General features: G+C 34.3%; 3 protein-coding genes across 5 annotated transcripts; all 3 read left to right on the top strand.

Moving 5' to 3' along the window:
- The first annotated feature begins 8 nt into the window (after positions 1-8).
- On the top strand, positions 9-5,938 carry LOC113770427 (kinesin-like protein KIN-14F). 2 transcript variants are annotated; one of them, XM_027314875.1, is made up of 15 exons: positions 9-59; positions 504-863; positions 1,142-1,210; positions 1,339-1,563; positions 1,677-1,758; positions 1,886-1,981; positions 2,062-2,241; positions 2,487-2,593; positions 3,041-3,219; positions 3,339-3,503; positions 3,641-3,894; positions 4,031-4,194; positions 4,284-4,460; positions 4,654-5,375; positions 5,522-5,938. In XM_027314875.1, the coding sequence occupies exons 1-15, from the start codon at positions 21-23 to the stop codon at positions 5,679-5,681; spliced, it is 2,979 nt and encodes a 992-aa protein (XP_027170676.1). In that variant the 5' UTR covers positions 9-20; the 3' UTR covers positions 5,682-5,938. The 2 variants fall into 2 exon arrangements, with proteins under 2 accessions (XP_027170676.1, XP_027170677.1); XM_027314876.1 differs by lacking the exon at positions 9-59 and having other exon boundaries at positions 805-867.
- Positions 5,939-7,274: 1,336 nt separating this feature from the next.
- Positions 7,275-8,198, top strand: LOC113771984. The gene has a single exon (XM_027316527.1). The coding sequence runs from the start codon at positions 7,275-7,277 to the stop codon at positions 8,196-8,198; it is 924 nt and encodes a 307-aa protein (XP_027172328.1).
- Positions 8,199-8,710: 512 nt separating this feature from the next.
- LOC113770428 lies at positions 8,711-10,733 on the top strand. 2 transcript variants are annotated; one of them, XM_027314878.1, is made up of 4 exons: positions 8,711-9,045; positions 9,227-9,301; positions 9,401-10,284; positions 10,372-10,733. In XM_027314878.1, exons 1-4 carry the CDS (start codon positions 8,942-8,944, stop codon positions 10,539-10,541), a joined length of 1,233 nt encoding a protein of 410 aa, XP_027170679.1. In that variant the 5' UTR covers positions 8,711-8,941; the 3' UTR covers positions 10,542-10,733. The 2 variants fall into 2 exon arrangements, with proteins under 2 accessions (XP_027170679.1, XP_027170678.1); XM_027314877.1 differs by having other exon boundaries at positions 9,227-10,284.
- The last annotated feature ends 3,418 nt before the right edge of the window (positions 10,734-14,151 follow it).

The following is a 14,151-nucleotide window of genomic DNA, read 5'->3' as shown; positions in this document are numbered from 1 at the left end:
TTCTAGTGGCCGTTGGCGAGATGAAGCTTTTGACATTTGAAGCCTCCGATTTGGAAAAGGTTGTCCACTCCTCCTTTAATGAACCCTTCTCTAGACCACTTCGCTTCAGTTCACATCTTTTGCAATTTGCGCAGCGTGAATGGTAATCAGGGTATTAGCCCACTATCTTACTCATAAACATCCTTCGAACCCTTCTTTTTTCATGTCATTTGGAAGAACTGAAATGTAGCCAACTTCTGAAAAAATATGGTAGTTATATACTGAACAAATGCAAGTGCATTTTTTATGTAAAAGAATTTCCACGGATTATCTCCTCCATGCCATGCAAATGCTATCTTCAGATACCTGTTTTAGGACAAAATTCAGTAAATGCACGCGCTTTGGGACTTTCATGAATTTCTACGCCCAGCCATGCAAATGCTGTCGTCAGATACATATTTTGACCCTCTGCATTTTAACTATTAAAGCTCTCATCATGCTCTATTAATCTTTTAAATTAGCAGGGAGGTTCGTCAGGTAAAGTTGTAGACTGCATCCTGTGTTTGAAAGGATATTACGAGTGGAAACAAGCTGGTGGAATTGGAGTTTGGAGATATGGTGGGAATGTAAAAATTGTATCCTTTCCCAAGGGATCTACATCTTCTTTTGTCAGCAGTGAAAGTGCAGATGAGTCTCTCGATGATTCTGAATCATCACAATTTGAGCAGCTATTGGAATATCTACATTTGTCAAGTGAGGTCTCACTTGAGGAAACCAATGCAGCCAATGCTCTTACTTCACTCTTTGAACATTTTGGTCTTGCCCTTCTACAGGCATATCTCTCCGAAATTAGTGGAGTTGAAGACTTGCCTTTGAATTCAATGGTAGGTAAGATAATCTGCATTTTTTTTTTTTGCAAGTGAAATCTTATCCTGGCCATGAAAAATAGAAGGAAAAAAATAGGGAGGAGAGTTAATTTATTCTGTTACTTGAAAAGCAAATCTTTTTGCCAAGATGACCATGAAGACTTCTTAGAGGATTTCAAAAGCTAGCTTAGAGAAACTATGGAGCTGCTACTTTTTCAGAACGAGTTATTTTATAATTATTATAGCCCATTTCTGTAACATTTTGGATTATTAACCGAATCATTAGAAATTTGCAGGTTATTGATATTCTGTTGAGGAAGGTGGTTAAGGATTTCTCCTCTATGCTTATTGCTAAGAGCAATCAGGTAGTAACCCAAGTTCCTGATTGCGGAGACCTTGTTGCAACTTCATTATACGGACTCATCATGTAACTTGCATAGAATTGGCACTATCAGTACTACTGCAAACTAATGCCTTGTTTTGCCACTTACAGGTTGGACTTATTCTGAAGAAAATTTTGAATGATGATGGCATTCCTCGATCAAAGTCTGAAGTTTTAGAAATGATACTGAAGTACCTTGGTCAAAGAAGTAGTCTGGCTTCAAGCAATCTCTCCAAATTTTGCATTTGTGGCCGGAAACGTGAAGACATAGCTCAAACAAACGTTTCCCCTGTGGGCAATGTAGAAGTTCTTGACGTTCAACAGAGGCAGCTAGAGGTGAAACCATCTTCTCATTAGTCTCTTCTATTCAATAGTTCCTCTGGAAATTACAAAAATTAGATTATGAGATCTGACCAAATTTTGTTGCTGCTTTAATATCCTTTGTTCAGGAACTCAAATCCTTTTCTAGGGAGACCAAGAAAGAATTTCAGCTATTTCAGAAAGTCCATGTGGAGGAATTGAAAAGGCTTGGTGAGAGGCTATCATATTATTTATCTTAAGCTTGCACAAGCTGTATTGAGAAAAATCCAGCTTGTGTAGTTACGTCTATTGGAAGCCTTGATCAAACTTTAACTTTACCAAAGCATTTTTTCCACAGAGCATCATATTAAGGGCCTTGAAGTAGCAGCTTCTTCTTATCACAAAGTTTTGGAGGAAAATCGAATGCTTTACAATCAAGTTCAAGACTTAAAAGGTGAGTTATCCGAAAGTTCAGTCTTTTATTTCTTTCATTATGGCACGCTGGAATATCTGACATCTTATGGTGTCTATCAGGGACTATTAGAGTTTACTGTAGAGTGAGGCCCTTCCTACCTGGGCAGTCAGATGGACAGTCCACGGTTGACTATATTGGGGACAATGGAGATATCATGATTGTCAACCCTCATAAGCAGGGTAAAGATGCAAGGAGGATTTTCACTTTCAACAAGGTGTTTGGCACAAATGCAACTCAACGTATGATTTCTTTCACAATTGAGATTCTCTCCTGTTTTCCATCATTTAATTTCACTTTGGATAAAGAAAAGTTATTTGTAGGAGGAGAAGAGCAACATTGGCCTAAATGTCTCTTTTGCTCAATACATAAAAACAGATAGCCGCCCCTTATAGCATGGGATGAAGGCTCTGTTGAGGGAGTAATGAACACCGTGCAACTGGGCTTTGTGATTATCTGACGACATACTATTACTTTCATCTTGCAGAACAAATATATATGGATACACAACCGTTGGTCCGATCGGTTCTTGATGGGTATAACGTTTGTATATTTGCTTATGGACAAACTGGCTCAGGGAAGACATACACAATGGTAATGTAAAGCATTAACTGGTTCAAGTTAGTCGTTTTAACTGTCCTAGTGCATTAACATAATGCAAATCCAAAAGCCTTAGGATTAGATAGGCTTGTGGTAGCATTAGACGTTCCATCTTGATGACCTTTTCTTCCCCACACGAACTCTCTGACCATTTCATGTTTTTGAATTTTGCATCATCCCCTGCTATGTTGTTTGACAAGTTAATATGGCTTTGTGGAAGAGACCAGGCCAGATTTTTATATACATTGATCAATAAGACCAGTGGTGTGTAACTATGAAACATTTTATACGCGACAGTGCTTCACATTGATATGCTATTAGAGTGGATGAAAACACCCTCCTTAAGTGTTATTCTAAGCTTAATTGAGATGGAGAAGGCAGCTATAAACTAAGGATGCATGTACTCATAATAACGTTTTTTATGTCTTCCTATGCATACAGAGCGGCCCAGACTTGACAGCAGAGGAGACGTGGGGTGTAAATTATCGTGCTTTGCGTGACCTATTTCACATTTCAAAAGAAAGAATGGAATTTATAGAGTACGAAGTTGGAGTCCAAATGATCGAAATATACAATGAACAAGTTAGAGATCTCTTGGTCATTGATGGAACTAATAGGAGATATCCTTTCCAATTTGTTGCATTTCTAGTAGCATGACATCATGCTCGTAAATTTGGTAACTCAAGCTTGATATGTCAATGAGAATTTTGTCCTGTTGTCTAACCTTAACTATCAGCACATTGGATGTAAGAAACAATTCTCAACTCAACGGTCTCAATGTGCCTGATGCGTGTCTAATTCTGGTCAAATGTACCCAAGATGTTCTTGATTTGATGAGAATTGGACAACAAAACCGTGCCGTAGGCGCCACTGCTCTAAATGAAAGGAGTAGCAGATCGCATAGGTAAACTGCTTTTTGCTTTCTTTTTTTTTTTAATTAATTTTCTTTTCCCTTTCTTCCGCTCTAGTCTAATGTTGTTTCTTAATGATTTTCGTAATAGACCTTAGTTTTATCACTTTTGGTGTGTGTGGTGTGTGTAGTATCTTAACAGTTCATGTCCGTGGGAAAGAGTTGGTTTCTGGATCCACATTAAAGGGCTGCCTTCACCTGGTGGATCTAGCTGGAAGTGAGAGAGTGGATAAATCTGAAGCCGTTGGCGAGAGACTGAAGGAAGCCCAACATATAAACAGATCTCTTTCTGCACTGGGAGATGTTATTTCCTCTCTTGCTCAGAAGACTTCACATATTCCTTACAGAAATAGCAAGCTCACCCAAGTGTTACAGGATTCTCTAGGTAATATCACGCACTTTGCTGATTTAATTAGTCAACAAATTCACCTCAGAAGTATGCCTAGTGCTACAGAGCTAGTTGTTAGTCATTTATCTCTGAAGCATTACAGTTGACGGATCAATTTTCATCTTTGACTTAGGTGGCCATGCAAAGACGCTGATGTTTGTGCATATAAATCCCATGGTTAATGCTATAGGAGAGACAGTAAGTACCCTGAAGTTTGCCGAGAGAGTGGCCTCAATAGACCTTGGAGCTGCTCGATCTAATAAGGAAAGTGGGGAAATTCGAGAATTTAAAGATGAGGTTAGCTCTAGTTTGATAACTTATTTAGTTTCAGAGTCAATACGTTTTCTACTAGTGACCAAAACTTATTCTTTCCTTGTTTGTATAAGATCACAAACCTCAAGCTCACATTGGAGAAAAAGGATGCTGAACTACAGCAACTAAGAAGTGGAGCCAGTATAAGAGGTGCTATATCACCTCTTCGTATGCCAAAATCCAATGTTACTGCCAGCATGAAGCCTGAAAATAATCAGCGTAGTACCATTGACGACACTCGAAGCTCCGAGGTACATGACAGAAACCTTTATACCAATTACATACCATACAGAGAGTTGTAGGGTTATGATATTCTAAGGTATTACCTAACTAGCAGTGATCATTGAACATCCTTTTGGAAGTTGGAAGTCTGACTGACTAATGTGCACTTTTTATAATGCACGAAGTCTTAGCCCCCTAAGTCCTGGTTGAACTTAATTTCAGGTAAGAAGCTGTTCTTCAGGCAAGCAGAGGAGGTCCCGGTTCCCGGCTAAGTTCACCGACAAGGATATTGTACCAAAAATTCCTTTCCTTGCTGAAGAGAGATCTGTAGGTTTCAATAAGGCAAGATCACCATCCCCACCTGTTAGAAGATCAGTTTCAACGGATAGGAGTGCTGTCATCAGAAGTAGGATTAAGCCTGAGACACTTGATAACCCACCGGTCATGAGACTACCTTTTCCAGCAAGAGTCCCTACAAACAAATCCATGGTTGCTGTACCTTCAATTGTTCCCTCGACAGATAGTTACACAAGGTCATATCCGGCTTCTCAGGAGCCACCAGTTAAGCAGGATAACATTTCTGAGACACTGCACAGTCTCCAAAGAATTGTCTCCAGAAAAGTTAATGTAGAACATGATGATCAGGAGCAGTTTAAACAGGCACTTAATGTTCGACAAGGTGGTATTAGGAAAACTAAACCTGAGAGTAAGGTTAAGAGCAAGCATCAAAATATTACTAAAAACCAAAAGTCTGACATTGGAGTTACTCTGCTTACTAATGTGGACAACGGTAGAATGATGGAAGAGGCTCAGAAAAGCGAGTTCTTGGAAATAGATAATGAGCACGGTGATGAACGTGTTGGATCACCAGTTTATGGTAATACCATGAGGTTGAAAAAGCTTCAGAGGAACTTCTCGAGGAACTCTCAAAATGTTGAACCTAGGTATGGATAAACATTTAATCATTGTAACTTTTGAGTATGAGCTCTGTCAACTTCTTAAAGGTTTTCTTTGTATCAGCAAATAAATCTAAAACGCTGCATCTTTTATTGCATTAACCATTGTAACTTACTATTAGATCTAAATGCAGAGAACTGATACAGCCAACGGAGTCTGTCTATGCTGGGAAACATGAGAATAAAATTTCCAATAGCACAATTCAAAATCTCAAGGAAGCAAGCAACTCGTCCACCTCGGAGTTCCGAAGAAGCAGATCTACACCTCGAGGGAAATTTTTTGTTGTTCCTTGAGAAAGGTGTCAGCCGCTAATAATTGTGAAGTCTTTGTACAGCTATTCTTATTTCGTGTCTACTGTCCTATACTCTCTATCAAGAAAACTATACGAGGATGAATCCCAGTTGGAGAATGTCTAGTTTGTAGGGAACAGAACACGCTGGTGTACCAGAACCATTTTCAGTTTGTTTTGACTATTATTTGTGGATAATCAAATTAACTTTCAGTTCTTGATATGTACACGGAAACTTTCCTAAATATAACTGGAGTATTTAGATAGAGTAGTGTCATTTGAAATATTATTTAGAATAATTACTGAAACACTTTTTATAATATGATATGTAAAAAGTCTACGTGTCTTTTATTTGCTCTCTTCTCTCAGTTCCTACTTCCTCCACCTCTGTTTAATCATCAAACATTACAGCCAGAAGAAGGGGCAAAACTTAATTTTCCTGAAAACCCATTAAAGCAAATACAAGTTTGTTTTTTTTTTTCATCGATGTCAAGGTAGGAAGCCAATAGACTTGTGACATTTTACAAGAACCAGCTAACACTAATACCACATGATTAACACCTCGGAGCAGTAGGCAAAATTTCTCCTAATTGAACTTTAAGGAATGCCAAACGACACTTCAAAGTGATCGTCTAGAGATAGAGAAACCGCTGCTTCTACAACACATTATGGGTTGACTGTCAAGGCGTACAGTTGATTATTTTTGCTTCATACATTTATCATCAAATGATAATCAAATTCCATTGCAATAAGAGTGCTTTTGTTTCTTTCCAGAATACATTTCAGCAAAAGCTTGATTTATGATTAAATTTGGAGCTAATTTACAGTGCCAGAAGTTCCGAGGATCGACATAAGATATGGACAACTCGAGGGATAGTTTCTAATCCATTTTATTTTTCCCACCGTTCACTAGGTGAGTCTCATGTCATCTTACATGTTTTATTTTCAAAGACGTTAGATGGTATGCTTATTTTACTCAAGGACACTTAAATTTAGCCACTTGGCATTCTGCCTTACGGATTGTACGTAAATGTTTAAAAATTAGGAAAAAAAACAAGAAACCGAGTTTTGAAGTATTTGCTACCAAATTATTTGCCCGGTTCGTAGCAGGACCTTCCACATTATTCAAAAATCGCATCTTTGCGATCAATTTATGCTCTATTAGGGCAAATTGTTGCGGTCATTGGTCTTGGTGTGATGATATTGTATTGACAAAAGAAATGGTGCAAAAACATTGGTAAATCCTTTAACTCGTACGTGTGTGTTGTATGGTTATAATCTTCATGCACATGCAGGCATCCACCAGAATTCAATCAGAATTTCCAGGCACAATTTTCATCTTGGAAGGTACATGCAAATTCTTGCTCTTTTAGTTGGGCCATGGCTGAATATTTTCTTTCTCGGGGAAATTCAACCGCACCCATGAACAGATTTGTGTCTCTAGATGATTGAAGATGATATCAGATATAGAGAAGATTTTGTATTTCCAGAATGAAAATGGGATATGATATCATCCCTGCTTAAGGAACAATGCCTGTTCTGTCGTTTTCACTGTCAAAATAGTGAGGGATGTAAATTTCATGCAAAATACTGAAAAATGGTTGCATTCCCTGTGGAAACTGCATCCTCTTTGGATCCTGAGCAACTTGAGCAGAGACGATTAACGGAGGCCGTGGCAAATGAAACTATAGAGAATTTTGTAACCTGCATCCACAGGGCCAGACTTGCAGGATTGTCTCGGGACATCATGGTATCATGGTCCAAAAGTTTAATGGGCCACTCTCTTCACATCTTGGTTGAGAACCCTTCTGAGGAAAATCATTCAACATGCAAAATAGATCTCAAAACCTGGCAGTTTTGGGGCAAAAAAGGTCTAAAATCCTTCAAAGTTGGCGAAAGAAGAGTGGATGTCTTTTGGGATTTAAGGACAGCAAATTTTTCCAGCAGCCCGGAACCAGTCTCTGATTACTATGTTGCTTTGGTCTCTGAAAAAGAGCTTGTTTTATTGCTTGGTGATCAAAAGACAGAAGCATATAAAAGAACCAGGTCAAAACCGTCGCCGATGGATGCTGCATTAGTGCATAAGAAAGAGAGTGTTTTTGCCAAGAGGTGTTTTTGCACCAGAACCATGTTGGGCAAAGGTAAAAAGGAACATCACATCATAATCGAGTCTGCTCTATCAGGGCCTTATGATCCTGAAATGTGGATTAGTGTGGATGGCGTTGAGTCGCTACGAATTCCCAACTTGCATTGGAGATTCAGGGGAAATGAAATTCTATTAGTGGATGACGTGCCTGTACAGATTTTCTGGGATGTGCACGATTGGTTATACAATAGCAATGAATCAGGACCTGGGACATTCATTTTCATGCAAGGTACTCTTGAATGTGAATTTGATAACGACTATGGTAGAAGAAATTTAGACCATGATGCTCCAAGTGGTGATAATTGTGATTTAAGACCGGAAGAATTATCCTGCACTGAATTCTGCCATTTCCTTTATGCTTGGATGACAGAATGAGTGGGATTATTATGGTCTGGAAATTTTTGTAACATGTACTGGTGATTTTCTCCTTGGTTATCAAATAAAGTGTGTCAGGATTTAGTTTTAGTGAAGTGTCATCAAACTGCATACATCTTGGGTAATCATCCAGCACTTTTTTTAAAAAAAAAAAAATCTTATTTTGGCTTTCTGATAACATATGGTTTATTTTGGAACTCCCCTGATGAAATCAGCAAATGAACTATCACAGAGTCTGAGGACCTTCAAGCATCCATGAATTAGTGGCCTGCTTGATTCTTTCTAGTAAATAAACAAAGAAATTCAACCCCCTAAATTTTGCCTGTTTCTCATCCAAAATTGAAGCCAAAAGTTTCAACACTTCTTTTTTTTATTGTACTAGTAAAAGGATTAAGTGGGTGGTATATTACTGTCACGACACCTTTTTTTTTTTTAATTCTTTTTGCCCCCGAAAGCCTTCCATATGTTTCATCAAATAAATTGGAGAACCTACTTTCACAAGTGAAGCAATTGGCATCAGGAAGATAACTGGGGTTCTTCCATGTTCTGCACAGTAGAAGTGGGAGTTCAGTCGTTGGGGTGATTATCACAACTGAAAAACGGCTGAAGCGTGCTCATTTCCGAGTGCTAGTGACACTTTGAGAAGCGGGTTCGCTTTTTGAGACTACTCTTTAACGCTATCAGGCACGGATAAAACCTCATAATTCCCACAATTATGCTTTGTTGCCTAGGGTTTTAGTTTTATGATTCCACTCTCAAACTCGAAACCAATAATGGCGATTTCATCTGCAAATCTAATCCCCAGAACTGCAATTCAGCTACAGAGGCAAGTCCTTCTGATCCCCTGGTGAGTAATTCTCCCGTTTCCCTTTCTTTTTCTATCGAGAAAAAAAAATATATTAATCCTGGGAATCCAGCTAGCTGCATTCTAGTGCAAAGTTAGAGTTTTTGTTCTTAAACGTGGGCGATAGTTTTTTCGATGTACAAACTTGATTGTAGTGAAAAAGACTCGAACTTTTACTTGTTAGGGTGAAAAAGAAGATGAAGATGGGAATTATTAGCTGTTCAAGGAGGAGAGACTACAGCAATTCGGTTCCAGTAAGGTACATTCCCAAGAAATTATTAGAAAATAAAGAACCAGAAGCTTCTTTTTATTCTCCCTCAAATGGATTAGGTGATGTGAAAATACATGGTACTAATAGTTCAGAATCAAATGGCAAAAGATTTGAACTTTCCAAAAGTGAGCAGACTTCATGCAGTACCAGGAGCTTTGTTTTAGGTTCCAAGCTTCGAAATCTAAATGAAAATGCAATTCACAACATAAGCAATGATGTGACATTGGATGGTGGTAGAGTTGTTGAGTCAAATGTACCAAGGATTGGAATTTCGGATAGTGCGCAGACATCTTGCAGCAGCAGGGGCTTTGTTGCTGACACGGAGTTTCAATACCAAAAAGAAAGAGAAAAGCCAGTTACTGGATTGGATACAAGTAAAGTTGTTCAATCAAATCTAGAGGGAATGGAACATTTTAAAGGTGCACAGACTTCTTGCAGTAGCACGAGCTTTGTTGTGGACATGGAGTTTCAAAGTCAAATCGAAAAGCCAACTAACAGTTTGAAAGCTGATGTTGGATTGGATACAATTACAGTTGCTGGATCAAATGAGGACAGACGTGAACTTTCCAAACGTGCTCAGACCTCATGCAGTGGCAGAAGCTTTGTTGTTGGTGCAGAGTTTCTGAATGAGAATGAAAAGCCAATTGATAACTTAGACTGTGATGTTGGTTCAGCTTCAAATAGAGCTGTTCGATCAAATATACAAAGAAGTGAACTTTCCAAGAGTTTGCAGACATCATGCAGCAGCAGGAGCTTTGTGGGGGACACTGAGTTTCAAGATCAAAATGAAAACCCAATTAACAGCATAAAAAATAATATTGGATTTGGTACAAGTAGAGTTGTTCAATCAAATGAACAGAGACGTGATCTTTCCAAAAGTGCACAGACTTCAAGCTGTGGCCAGATTTGTATTGTAGATAACAAGTTTCAAAGCCAATATGCAAAAAGAATTGATTATCATGCTGGATTGGGTAGGACTTTTGATACGCTTATCTCATATATATTTTTTAGATTGGTAGAGTTCAATTGAGATACTTAGCGACATCTTCCATTTTTAGGGATTGGAGAAGAACTTGATGATCATATGCAGTACGACAGCTACGAGGTCATGGAGGAACTCGAAGGTTTTTCGGAAGAGGAGAGCAATCAAGACCATAGGATTCAAGGATCTCGAATAAAGAAAGATGTTGAGAAGTTGGCCATTGAATTACTTGCTACGAGGTGGTAAAGCTTCACAGGTTTATTGATTTTCTGCTAAGTATGGGCAACCTTATGCATTTCTTATATGAGCAGGAGTAACTTCTGAGACAATTTTCGCCATGTTAATACTTATTACATGTCCTGAAGTGGACGTTATGTTTGGTCCTGTCATTTGATTCCAGCGTACTATAATAATTCCACTGCAACATGCTACAATGGCCATGAGAATGTGTTCACTACTAGAAAATGAGTATGGCTTCCAATTTTTAGTTCATGTGGAGAATTTAAAAAGTTTTGTCTTTTTCTGTTTTTAAAAATATTGCAGTGGATTAGTCCATAGTTAATTTGTTTGGAAATTATAAGATATTCCAGCAATGCACAGTTGTCTTATACTTGATTCCACAAGAGATATTTTATCACCTTAGTGATTTGCTATTTATGGCTTCAATACATGTGCTAACTGGATGGGTGTTTTCGTTTCTTTACATCAGCTTTGCCTTAATGTGATAGTTTTATGCTATCCTCAGATTCAGTACTTAGTATTAAAATTTTAAGTCACTAAATAGTCAAACTCAATCATGCTGCACCATACATGCTGCTGATGAACTTTTGTTACTATTGTGCATTTATCCTTTAGAGCTTATACAGCTGTAGAGCTAAGAAGGAAACTGCTGGGGGAAGGAATTTCCAGTTGGGGTGGTTGATGCAGTGATGACTTTCAGGACAGGTGCATAACTTTGGCTCCGTTTGGATTACCTGTTTTTGGGGTTGTTTTTCAAAAACAGCACTGTAGCATTTCGTTTTTGAAATACAAGTCCGTTTGGATTAGTTGTTTTTGAGATTGTTTTTCAAAAACTATATGAAAAACTTTTACTGTAGATGTTTTTTGGATTATTTTTAGAGATATTTTTAAAACATATTTTGGGTATTTTTATAATTTATAATTTTTATAATTTTATTTTTATATACATTTATGCATTTATAATACATTTATAAATATTTATAAATAAATATATTTATATATTCGCTAAAAAATATATAAATGTATTATATTATATATAATACATAATATAAATATATTTATAAATGTATAAGTGTATATTATTATAAATGTATAAATTATAAATGAATATTATATAAATGTATAAATTATAAGTTATAATTTTTATATTTTTATATAAATATACATTTATGCATTTATAAATAAATATATTTATATATTTATATAAAAATATATTATAAATTTATTGTATTATATATAATACATAATATAAATATATTTATAAATGTATAAGTGTATATTATTGTAAATTTATAAATTATAAATGAATATTATATAAATGTATAAATTATAATGTATAAATTATAATTTTTATATTTTTATATAAATATACATTTATGCATTTATAATACATTTATAATACTTATAAATAAATATATTTATTTATTTATATAAAAATATATAAATGTATTATATTACATATAATACACAATATAAATATATTTATAAATGTATAAGTGTATATTATTGTAAATTTATAAATTATAAATGAATAGTACATAAATGTATAAATGTATAAATTATAAATTATAAATTATATATTTTTATATAAATATACATTTATAAATATTTATAAATAAATATATTTATTATTTATATAAAAATATATAAATGTATTATATTACATATAATACATATTATAAATATATTTATAAATGTAAAAGTGTATATTATTATAAATGTATAAATTACAAATGAATATTATATAAATGTATAAATTATAATTTTATTAATATATATTAATATTATGTATAAATGTATTAATATAATTAATATAAATGTACAAATGTATTAATATTATGTATAAATGTAAAATTAATATTATGTATATTAATATAAATATATTATAAATGTATTATATTATGTATAATACATAATATAAATGTATATTATAAATATACATTAATATATATTTTTTGTATAAATGTACATTTATATAAATGTAATATATATATTATATTATATATAATTTATATAATATATAATATTCATATAAATATATTATAAGTATGTAAAAATATTTTTTAAGTAAAATAAAATATTTATAATATGTAAAAATAAATATATAAATATTTAATATATATAATATACATTAATATTAATTATAAATATTATAATATTATAAATATGGTGTTTATATAATATTTCAATTTGTAATATTTATTGTATATTTCATTATATAAATATTCATATAATATATAATATATAATTTTCAATTTGTATAATATACATAATATTGTATATATATAATATATTATATTATACATAATATACATTATTACATTATTACATATTATGTATATTATATATTATACCAACATTATTAGACATTATTATACACAATAATGTACAAAATAATATTATACATTAATAATGTATATATTATAATATAATGTACATAATATATTATGTATAAATATTTACACATTTATGTATACAATATTACATATTATGTATATTATATTATGTATATTATAATATATTATGTATAATATTAATGTATATAAATATTTATATAATATATAATATATATAATTTTCACTTTGTATATTTCAATTTATATTAATATAATATATATATATATAATATACATAACTGAAATATACATATGTAGTTGTTTTTGATATAATGTTTGGATATGGTGTTTTTGGAGTTGTTTTAGAAATACACATTTACTGTAGCATTTGGGATGTGAAAAACAGTTTTTCAAAAACAGCTCCAAAAACAAGGATCCAAACACACCCTAAAATTCCTATCTGAAGCTGGATGGGACAACATGAGAGCAACTCATCACTCATTATCCTGTATTGGGTCACAAATCCACCGAATTAACTGCATAAAACATGACCCCACTACTATAAAATATTACAAGAAAGATCGGGTCTTGTGCCTTCCCACTTAAACATACGCTAAGGGACATCACGGGCTCATTCCAAGACATGAAATAATAGAATTCTAAGAGACGTGCAATCAGGTAACATTTACTAAGAACTAGAGAAAGGAGCTAGAGATAAGAGCTAGTCTAACAAAACAAATTGTTTGGATTGAGGATTATTTGTCAAAATTTATTTGCTTACATCATCATTACAATTTCCAATACACCTTTTTACATTCTCAATTACTTTTTTATCTCACATACATCACATCACAAAAAGTGCTACAGTAAAAATATCTCAAATAATTTACAATCCAAACAGAGCCAGGGTGATGTAAGCAAATATATTTGGACAAATAACTTACAATCCAAACACACTCTTTTCTTTTTTCTTGTTCAAGCAGCATAGAAGATATGTGCATTCGGTATTCAAAAAGACATGCATCCTGGTTTTCAGCATCAATTGCTATTGCCAAATTCCTCTTTTAGATTTTACAGGCTGCGCTTAATTTGTTGAGCTAAACTTCTCCGGTGGCTCTACATTTCGGCTGGGGGGCTTGGAAGCTCGGACCTGGACTTTGGCTTGGGCTTCTCCATTGGGCTGCTGCTCGGAACCTTTAATGTATCATCCTCTTTATGTTCATAGTAAGAGGGCTCGAACGGAACACCTCCAAGTTCAATCTAATGATTACAAGCGTAAGA

The sequence above is a fragment of the Coffea eugenioides genome, chromosome 5, assembly GCF_003713205.1.
Source record: "Coffea eugenioides isolate CCC68of chromosome 5, Ceug_1.0, whole genome shotgun sequence".
NCBI classification, from domain to species: domain Eukaryota; kingdom Viridiplantae; phylum Streptophyta; class Magnoliopsida; order Gentianales; family Rubiaceae; genus Coffea; species Coffea eugenioides.
The sequence above is the reverse complement of the archived record's forward strand: the minus strand, read 5'-3'. Positions and strand labels throughout refer to the sequence as shown.